This window comes from Crocuta crocuta, unplaced genomic scaffold (assembly GCF_008692635.1).
Source record: "Crocuta crocuta isolate KB4526 unplaced genomic scaffold, BGI_CrCroc_1.0 scaffold95, whole genome shotgun sequence".
Classification (NCBI taxonomy): Eukaryota; Metazoa; Chordata; class Mammalia; order Carnivora; family Hyaenidae; genus Crocuta; species Crocuta crocuta.
The window spans coordinates 13,874,820-13,885,809 of record NW_027530971.1 but is presented as its reverse complement, the minus strand read 5'-3'; the positions used below and the strand labels follow the sequence as shown (position 1 = coordinate 13,885,809).

The 10,990-nt window shown below is 39.0% G+C and overlaps 1 protein-coding gene across 1 annotated transcript in view; it reads left to right on the top strand.

The window, feature by feature from the left end:
* The window catches only part of LOC144236168 (complement C5-like), a 59,377-nt gene that overhangs the window by 154 nt on the left and 48,233 nt on the right, over positions 1 to 10,990 (top strand). The window contains 1 exon segment of the mRNA XM_077769777.1: positions 15 to 448. Within this exon segment, the coding sequence (XP_077625903.1) occupies positions 15 to 448 (434 nt within the window).

Genomic DNA, 10,990 nt, shown 5'->3' with positions numbered 1-10,990 from the left:
TCACGGTTGCCCAGGGGCCGCGCGCGCGCGGCGTGGGCGGGGCCTTCCGCGGCCACGCCTCTCCTGGAGCCGTTAGAGGGGGCGGGGCACGGCTTCCCGCCGCTGGGAGCCGAAGCGCGCTGGGTCCCCGGGCGGCCTGGCGGCTCGAGGGTGTTTGCACATGCGGCGCTTGTGGGAGTCGAGCTCTCCTGCTGCAGTCGCCGACTAGTCCGTCTCCTTTCCCTGCGGCGAAGCCGCGGTTGTCTCAGGCCAGGCGTCGGGCACGCTCCTGGTGGGCAGTCGCCAAGCGGTCGCCCTTCCGATGCTGGCCTGCTGACCGCCGCTTCTCGAAGCGCGTCCTGTTTCTGAGGCGAATTCTCTCCTTCAGGGGAGAACCCGGGCAGCGAAGTTCTCCTGGACCGTGCAGACTATTCCCCTGGTTGGAGACAGAGAAGCAAGTGCAAGAAGCGTCAGTTAGGCTTGTCTGAAAGTGCCGCGTTTCACCGCATACATTCAGCATTCATTGAAGGAGAATTTAGTGGATACTGTGAATTAAAAAACATTCTCGTCAAGGACACCTTCCTCCACCCCAGCCTCCCACTTCCCTGCTTGTACCTTGAACCGTGTCACCAACTCCAGAAATCTCCAGTGCAGTCACTACCTCTCTTTTACCATAATCTTCGNCCCCATCTCTAGTTCTTATTTGCTCACAGATTCTTCCTTTTTCAGAGTTCTTGGTCAATCTTTGTAACACTGTTTTAGAAATTCCCTCCATCTAGGTTTCCTCATCCATGAAATGGGATAATCACACCTTTTACAGTTTCCTTGATAAGTATACAAATTAATGCTTGGAAAGAACTTGGAAAAGTACCTGTCCATAGTAAGTTCTCCATATGATTTTGTTATTTTATTATTGGGCAAAAGTTTCCCAGAAGAAGTGAGCCTGAAAGAGGAAAAGAATTTAGTCAAGGTGTAGAAAAGAGGGGGGAAGAATTTGCTTAGCAAAGGGAGCAGCTTGTGCAAACCCCAGGAGGAGGGAAAAAAAAATAGCTTGAAAATCAGCTGGTTTTTAAGTAGATCATTATACCTAATGCAAAAATCTGGAGTAAAGAAACTTTACAAAAAAGAAAAAACAAAAAGGTGGAAGAGGAGCCATATTCTAAACCACACTGGGCTCTTTTAGTTTTTCAAGTCAGGTGGATTCGCTTCAATAGAAAATTCAGGTGATTTCCAACAGGGGGCACTATTCACATTCACATTTTCACGAATGATGCTCCCCACCTGTCTCCCACACAGAAGGAAGCCCTTGAAGTTGTTGAAAAGGCAAAATTCCTGAAAAGCTCCAGATTTTAAATTTAAAAGAAAGAGGTATTCATTTTTTATTGAAGTTAGATGATTTTACTTATTAGTTTGGAATATGCACGTTGCTGAATTTCTGTCCGGTCATTTTGTGTTTGTTTTGACGCTCATTTCTTTTTCTCTTTTCCGCCAGAGAATTGGATTTATCGCGTAGCCTCACTGCTATGCCTCACAGTCTATAACAGTATTCAGGTGGGTTCCAATATCAACACATGGTGTGCTGGTATAGTTCATTATCAGTGTTATTAGTAGCTGTCAAAAATAGACACAAAGTCCAGAGGATGGTGCCAAACACTTTTCCTGTGGGTAGTGTCTCAGTCCATATCCAGTCAACCATCATGGGCACTTTCCAGTCCGTTATTGCCAAATTTTTCTCCATCCAGATAACAGTACCCTCATGTCTATCTAGCATGAAGGTGTTGGATTGACCTTAGGCCTTAGAGATGTCAGAGGGGAAACCTTTCTCTTGGGCAATTTGAATATTACCTGCCTCTCTTAGCACACTCAAGGAAACTCCTTCCCTAAAGCAAGAGTGAAAATTAGAAAAGAGTGAAGGTAACTCATTCATTCCACACTAATTTGTATTTATCTGATACTATGAAGAAGTTGTTTCTCTTCTGAGTTGCATTTACAATACAAATATTAGCCATGGTAGAGTGGCTTAGCTGTCCCTCAGTTCTTTCTCAATGATAGCAAGGTTATTCTGTTTGTTTGAACTTGCCTCATGTTTTGAAACCCAGTTTAATCATTTCCACAGCTTCCATTACTGCCATTTCTTCCTGTGACTTTGAAAGTTAACTAAATTACAGATGTATTTTTAAATAAATGCTTTTTTTTTAATATCACAAAGTAGGGTATAATTTGCAACATAAAAATGAATCATGTACTTTGTCTAAAATGCAAATTTTGCATGAGACACCTATGAATGTTGATAGGTGAAAATAACCTAACTCTATACAATAATATAGGGTGACCTGTCTGCAAAATAACAAATTCGTTGGGCTTGGTTTGCAAAACCATTGATAATCTCATCTCAATGTACTGGGTTCATTTTTTGTTTTTATTGTTGTTCATCTGTCCTTGGCTTTCCTCTGTATTTGTTTTTCTATATTTATTAAAACCCTATTATGTGACAGATGTGTGGGAATGCAGTGGTGAATTAGATAGTTTTTACCCTCAAAGAGATTGCAATCTAGTGGGAAATACAGGAAAGTAAGATACTCTGGTAATGGCATAGAATTAGAGACTTGGTGGTTGTTCCACCAAGGTTCTAATATGAATTTGTCTATGGGTTGAATTCAGAATGGGAAGGACCCATAATAATCCAGTGTTGTTGTTTTTGTTTTTGTTTTTTTAAATAATCCAGTGATTTTTAACAACCCCATCCCGGTTAACCTTGGGCTGTTTCCAGTGCTAATGTTGGTAAAGACACCAAGACTTGAAGAATTTGAGGCTGGTTCTGTGAGTTCAGATCTAAAGGGCAGGACAGGCTGCCTTTTTTTTTTTTTTTTTTTAAGGCTTATTTATTTTTGAGAAAGACAAAGGCACAATGTGAGCAGGGGAGGAGCAGAAAGGGAGACACAGAATCCAAGGCAGGCTCCAGGCTCTGAGCTGTCAGCACAGAGCCTGACACGGGGCTTGAACTCATTAACTGTGATACCATTACCTGAGCCGAAGTTGGACACTTAACCAACTGAGCCACCCAGGCACCCCAGGGCCAGGACAGGCTTTCTGTGCTCAGGTCCAAACCAGACCTACACAGGCAGATCCTGTACTCCTCTGTCTCCAAATCATACCACCTGAATCCATACTATTATCTATCATTTACCTCTTCAGGATTAGAGTGGCTTTCCCATGTGACCAGAATAGCCTCCAAATACTATTGGCCTATATCTAGCTTTGAAATATTTTAAGCTTTAAATTCCTGTAACTTTCAGGGCACCCGGGTGCCTCAGTCGGTTAAGCATGTGACTTCAGCTCAGGTCATGATCTCATGGTTCGTGGGTTCGAGCCCCATGTCAGGCTCTGTGCTGACAGCTAGCTCAGAGCCTGAAGCCTGCTTCAGATTCTGTATCTCCCTCTCCCTCTGACCCTCCCCTGCTCACGCTGTCTCTCACACAAATAAATAAAAACATTTTAAAATTAAAAAAAAAATCCCTGTAACTTCCATCCCATTTTAAAGCTTTTGTAAGTTAACTTTTGAATTTCTACAAAAGGGAAACCCCTTCTTTCAGAAGCATCCCAGCTATAGATGAAATGCCCAAGTTAGGAAATTACTATTTTATAACCCTCAACATATTTGATTCAGACAAAAATCATCAGAAGATGTTAAAACCATTACATGAAATACAGTCGAAAAGTAATATATTCAGTTGGTCTCAAAATATCGCATACAGATATCAGCAAAAGGGAATAAATTCAGGATAGCATCAGAAAAGGAAGTGAACTAGAGACAACTTTCTAGAAGAAGGAAAACCATGTATTTGTATTGACCAGTGAATCAGTGCTGAGCAAGACTGACAGTCCATATAAAACTTTCCCAGATTCTTTTCAAAAGATTTATAGAATGTAAGAACTAGAGAGAATCTCAGGGTTTGGTCATATCATCTAGCTAACCTCCTTCAATTTACAGTTAACATGATCATCTTTTCAGTCTTAAAAGATAAAGTTATTTTCTTACACAGATATGGCCAAGTTCTATTGTTAAGTCATTGGCTGAGGGCTGCCTGGGAAGAACACAGCACAGCTTGAAAGCTCAAGTGGATCTTGAAAGCATTGACAACTGGAAGCTGTTAACTAATATGGTCCTTGCAGCTGGTTGGCACATTCTCTCTTTCTTTTTATGTTTATTTTTGAGAGAGAGCATGAACTGGGAGTGGGGGGAGGGCCAGAGAGAGACAGGGAGATTGAATCGGAAGCAGGCTCCAAGATCTGAGTGATCAGCACAGAGCTTGACGTGGGACTTGAACCCACAAACCACGAGATCATAACCTGAGCCAAAGTTGGACGCTTACCTGACTGAGCCACCCAGGCACCCCAGCAAGTTCTTTCTTTAAGGGGAACTCAAGCAGATCATCTTCATGGTGGTCGCACTGCTGTTGATCAACCTAAGATACCACTCTGTTGCCAAAGTGCATAAGATATGTGCCGAGGGAGTTGGTGCCTCATGATAAGTGTGCTTCTGTACTGAGGGAGGAATCTCCTGAACTAGGAGGTCCTGGCCTCTTGTCATTATTTCTTTTTTTCCTCCTTTATGTCCTTTGCAGATATAACTGACTCTTTCTCGTTGTTAATGCTAATCACTACTATGTGAAACCAAGCAAACCATACTCTTAACTAGTCTCTCAATGCCCCATGGAGACTTAAGCATTTTTAACTAACCTGTCATTGGGGTTTCCTGGGGCTCAAGCATAGGCCTGTTGAAGCTGAACCCAAGGAAAGTCAGGATGACAATGTACATTGTCAGAATTACCTTCCCATCTCCATGTAGCTTGATGCAGGAACTTGAACTCCTCCTAACTCCCTCTTGTAATGACTTCTGAGGACCTCCTTAGTAATTATGCCTTAGATGGCCTTCACTTAGGGTGACACTTAGACTGCAGCTCATACTCTAACAGTGTAAAGTAAAGGAGACCAAACTGAATCTTAGGAGAAGGTCCCATAGAAGAGAATCTACTTCTAGTACAGTGGTTCTTAGCCTTAGCTGCATATTTAATTACCTGAGGTAATACCTGCCCACCCTACCCTATTCAGAGACCTCGATTTAATCACCCCAATGTGTGACCTAGGACTCAAGATTTTGAAAGCTCCCGAGATGATCCTGATGTGCAGAGAAGACTGAGAACCACTACCCTCGTTGGTGGTGGAAGCCAAAGAAAGGAGCATCATTTGACAAAATCAGCATGTGAGTTCTTCCATTTGTTCAATTTGTTTGTTCACTGAGTATGGCCAGTATGACTCAGCCCTGCCTTCCAGACATGCTACATCTCATGAAGGAAATCCAGACAAATAGAATGTGGAAAGAGATCGGCAGAACTGTATAGGAAGTGTTGAAATCAGTCAATATGGGTCTCAAAGGCACACACAGAAGGAGATATTTATCCTCTTCAAAGTCGATCAAGGAAGATATGTTAGAAAATAGGGTTTGTAAGCTGAGACCTGAGGACCACCGTGGGGATAGCCGCAGGAAGAAGTTGGGATGAGCATCTAGGCAAAGGGAATAGGCAGCTTGTGTGAAGACTAAAGATATTTGAGAAAGCAACTTCAGGAACCGGAAGTTCGGCAGCTGGGCTAGAGCATGGTTGGAGCAATAAAAACCGTAAATTAGGTGGCACAGCCAAAGGGGCTCAGATGATCCATATTAGGTGTTAAATCTGTAGGTCAATTTGAGGCATATTGCAATCTTAACAATACTAAGTCTTCCAATTCATAAACATGAGATGTCTTTCCATTCATTTAGGTTTTAGGTTTTTACATTTCTTTCAACATGTTTTACAGTTTTCAGAGTATAACTTTTATACTTCTTTTAGTTTTTTTCCTGAATAACTTTATTTTCTTTGATGCTACTATAAATGGAACTGTTTTCTTAATTTGATTTCAGTTTAGTCATTGCTGCTATACCGAAATACAATTGCCTTTTGTATATAGATCCACTGTCCTACAACCTGGGTGAACTTATTCCTTAGTTCTAATGTTTTTTGTTTTTTGTTTTAAGTGAATTCCTTAGGATTTTCTAATATAAGATAATGTCATTTGAAAATAGAGATAGTTTTTTTTTTAATTTTTATTTATTTCTAGGAGAGAGAGAGAGAGACAGCATGAGCAGGGGAGGGTCAGAGAGAGAGGGAGATACAGATTCTGAAATAGGCTCCAGGCTCTGAGCTGGCAGTCAGCACAGAGCCCAACGCGGGGCCCGAACCCACGAACCGCGAGATCATGACCTAAGCGAAAGTCGGACGCTTAACCGACTAAGCCACCCAGGCGCCCCGAAAATAGAGATAGTTTTACTTCTTCCTTTCCAATATTGATGCCTTTTGTTTATTTTTCTCACCTAATTGTCCTGATTAGAACTTCCAGTATAATGTTGAATGGAAGTGGCGAGAGTAGGCATCCTTTTTTTTTATTGATCTTAGGAGGAAAGCATTCAGTCTTTCACCGTTTAAATATGATGTTGACTGGATTTTTCTTAGATGCTGTTATCAGGTTGAGGAAGTTTTCTTCTGTTTCTAGCTTGTTGACTGGTTTTTTTTAATCATGAGAGAGGATTGAATTTGTCAAATGCTTTTTTCTGCTTCTATTGAGATGACCATGGGTTTTGTTCTTCATTCTGGTGTTACAGTGTTTTACATTAATTAATTTTGGAATGTTAAATCAACCTTACATTCCCGGGATAAATCCCACTTCCTTATGGCTTATAATCCTTTTTTATATGCTGCTCAATTTAGTTTGCTAGTATTTAATTTGTAGTATTGTTGAGGATTTTTGCATTTATATATATAAATGATATTGGTCTATAGTTTTCCTATGATGTCTTTGGTTTGGGTATCAGGGTAACACTGGTCTGATAGAATGAATTGGGAAGTGTTCCCTCCTCTTCTATTTTTTAGTAACAGTTTGAGAAGAATTGGCATTAATTCTTCTTTATATGTTTGATAAGAATCCACCAGTGAAGCCTTTAGACTTGGGGCTTTGTGTTTAGTTTTTAAATTGCTAATTGAATTTCTTTACTTATTATAGGTCTTTTCTGATTGTCTATCTCTTCTTTCAGTCAATTTTAGTGGTTTACGTATTTCTAGGAACTTTTCTATTTTATCTGTTTTTTAATTTCACCTGTTGGCATACAGTTGTACATAGCATTCCCTTATTTATAATCCTTTCCATTTCTGGAATGTTGGGAATAATGTCTCTTCTTTATTCATTATTTTAGCAATTTGAGTCTTTTTTCTTGTAGAGAACTTAAAGATTTGACTAATTTTGTTGATCTTTTTAAAGAACCAACTTTTGGTTAGGTTTGACTTTATTGTTTTTCCATTCTGGAATTCCAACTCTAATCTGGATTTTTCCCTTTCTACTATTCGCTTTGCATTTAGTTTTCTCTTCTCTTCTCACTGTTAAGATGGAGGTTAGGTTGTTGATTGGAGATCTTTCTTCTTTTTTAATGTAGGTGTTTATAGTTGCAGAATTTCCTCTAAGCACTGCTTTTGTTGCATCCCATATATTTTGGTATGTTGTATCTTCATTTTTATTCATCTCAAAGTATTTTCCAGTTTCCTTTGTGATTCTTTCTTTGAACCATTCATTACTTAGGAATGTTTTGTTATATTTTCACACATTTGTGGGGCACCTGGGTGGCTTAGTCAGTTAAGCGTCTGACTTTGGCTCAGGTCATGATCTCATGGTTCGTTAGTTTGAGCCATGCATGGGCTCAGTGCTGACAGCTCAGAGCCCGGAGCCTGCTTCGGATTCTGTGTCTCCCTCTCTGTCTGCCCTTCCCCAACTAACACTCTGTCTCAAAAATAAATAAACATTAAAAAAATGTAAAAAATACTACCACACATTTGTGAATTCCCAATTTTTTTTGTTATTAATGTCTACTTTCATTCCACTGTGATCAAAGAACATATTGTATATAATTTAAATTCTTTTAAATTTATTGAGTCTTGTTTTATAGCTTACCATATGACCTATCCTGGAGAATGCTTCTTGTATACTTATGTCCTGGTCTGATATGATACAATCACTACAGTTTTCTTATGGTTGCTGTTATATGGTATATCTTTTTCTATCCTTTTACTTTTAACCTATTTGTATCTTTAAATCAAAAGTGTGTTCTATAGGCAGCATATAGTTGGGTCTTGCTCTTTTTAAAATCCAGCCTGATAGTCTTTACCCTTTGATTGTGTAGTTTAATCTATTAACATTTCATGTTATTATTGATATATCTAAATTTGTATCTGCCATTTTACTTTTTGTTTTCTATATATCTCATGTATTTTTTGTTTCTCTATTCCTCCTTTATAGCTTTTTTAAAAACATTAAATGAATATTTCCTAGTGTTAGTTTTAAATTTCTGAAGTGATTTATTCACTCTATTTTTAGTAGTTATTTTCTTTTTTTAAAATATTTATTTATTTATTTTGAGAGAGAGATAGAGAGCATGAGTGGAACTGACAGAGAGAGAGACAGAGACAGAGAGAGACAGGGAGACTCCCAAGCAGACCCCATGCTGTCAGCGCAGAACCCAACACAGGGCTTGATCCCATGACCTGAGCCAAAATCAAGACCCAGGTGTCTCTAGAACTTATTTTCTTAATGATTGCTCTATGGCTTACCATAACTTATCTGAATCTACTTCATATTTATACTAACCTAACTGTATTGATACATAAAAATGTTATTCTCTTATAGCTTTCCTCTTTCCCCTTTTTGTGCTATTATACTTGTTACCTGAATATATATTATAAACACACCAATGCTTTAATATAATTATTACCTTATATAATTTAAGATTATTAAAGAAGCTCAGAAGAAAAGAAGAAGAGCAAGTATATATTTGTAGAGTATGTTATATTTACTTTTCATTTAAATTTGATATGTCAAAAGTCCCATTACTCTCAAAATGCATTATTTAGGTTTTTTTTGCAGAGTATTTATTACTATATTTATCATACATAAAGAAAAGATTATAAAACATATAAGTATAGCTTGAAGAATAATAACATATTGAATACTTGCATATAGGACACCCAGGTTAAGAAATAGAAGCTCTCAGAGTGACTGGGTGTGGTGCCTCAGTCTGTTAAGTGTCCAACTTCGGCTCAGGTTTGTGAGTTCAAGCCCCACGTTGGTGTCTCTGCTGACAGCTCAGAGCCTGGAGCCTGCTTTGGATTCTGTCTCTCTCTCTCAAAAATAAATAAACATTAAAACAATTTTTAAAATAATTAAAAAAACAAATAGAAGCTCTCGGTGTGCCCTGTATATACTCATTCTTTATATGGTGTCCCATCCTCTTCCCCAAAAGAAGATGACTTTTATATTAATAATTGTTGTATGTGAATAATTTCCTTGCTTTTCATTATATTTTACCATGTATATATTTATCCTTAATTTGTATAATGTTTACTTTTGAATAACTGAATAGAAAGCCAAATAGAGTTACTAAGGAAAAGTTAAGATTGTCATCAGCAGATGAAGTATTCCTAGAGTAGATAGGTGAATAGTTTCTGGGTCACAACCTGGTTTTATCTCCTGAGAATTTACAAGAGCCACTTTGGGGAATGCCTGTGTACATGGTAAATGTAGTGAGTTATGATAAGCACGCAAGTTAGTTACTGCACGTGGGCGTCTGGTAGGGGGTGGTGTAGATCAGGAATGGAGAGAAGGAATTTCATCAGAACAAATTGCAACAAGCCAAATGCAAATAAGAAACTGGGTCAGGTTCACCTAGGGATTCTGACCTCAAGTGAAAAAAATGGTATACGAGCAGCATGGATCTGGATGATGAAAGTCCTCAACAAATCTGCCCCTTGAGTCTCAACTGCTACAGGTGTTTGGATTTCCTTATACCTTGTGAATAGCTGTCATCCTGGACTTTCCCTTATCCCATTGAGAAATCTTTCTGCCTCTTGCCTGCATTGGACCTCTTGCATACCTTTATTTTCTTGGGTTTTTTTCTCATATTTTGGTAGAGCACATTCTCTGGTAGCACACTGAAGTCAGACATATAGGACAATTTTTTTTAAAGACTTGCATTACTAAAAATATCTTTATTCCACACCTGATGGATGGTTTTATTGAATATAGAAGTCTACACTAGAAATAATTTTCCATTAGAAATTTGAAGGTATCACTCCATTCTCTTGCTTCCCTGTGGCTATTGAAATTTCAGATCATTCTCCATTCTAATTCATAATCCTTCTTAATCTTTCTAACTTTTAATCCTTTATATGTCATTAACTCTCTGTGTCTTTCTGTCCGTCTGTCTCTCTCCTTAGAAACTACTAGGATCTATTTCTTGTCCTTAGTGTCTCCAAAGTTCCAGATAATGTGCCTTGGTATTAGTATACTTTCATCTTTTTACTTGACCCTTGGAAGGTTCTTCCAATCTGACAACTCCCATCCTTCTGTTCTGGAAAATTTTCTTGATTATTTCACTGATGATAAACTCCCTCCCTTCTTTCTGGAGCCCTTATTTCTCATTATTCAGCTGCTGGGCCTCCTGGCCTAGTCTTCTAATTATCTTATCCTTTTTTCCCCTCCTGTTTACCATCTCTTTGCTTTTTTGAAGATTTACTCAACTTTATATTCCAAAGTTTCTTATATGTTTTTAATATACAAGAGCTCATTTTGTTCTCTGAATGTTCCTTTTTTATGGTATCCTATTCTTGCTTCATGGACGCAATATTTTCTTTTCTTTTTTTTTTTATGTTTTATTTATTTCTAGGAGAGAGAGAAAGAGAGAGAGAGAGAGAGACAGCGTGAGCAGGGGAGGGCCAGAGAGAGAAGGAGTCACAGACTCTGAAACAGGCTCCAGGCTCTGAGCTGGCAGTCAGCACAGAGCCTGACGTGGGGCTCGAACCCACGAACTGCGAGATCATGACCTAAGCGAAAGTCGGACGCCCAACCGACTAAGCCACCCAGGCGCCCCTTTTTT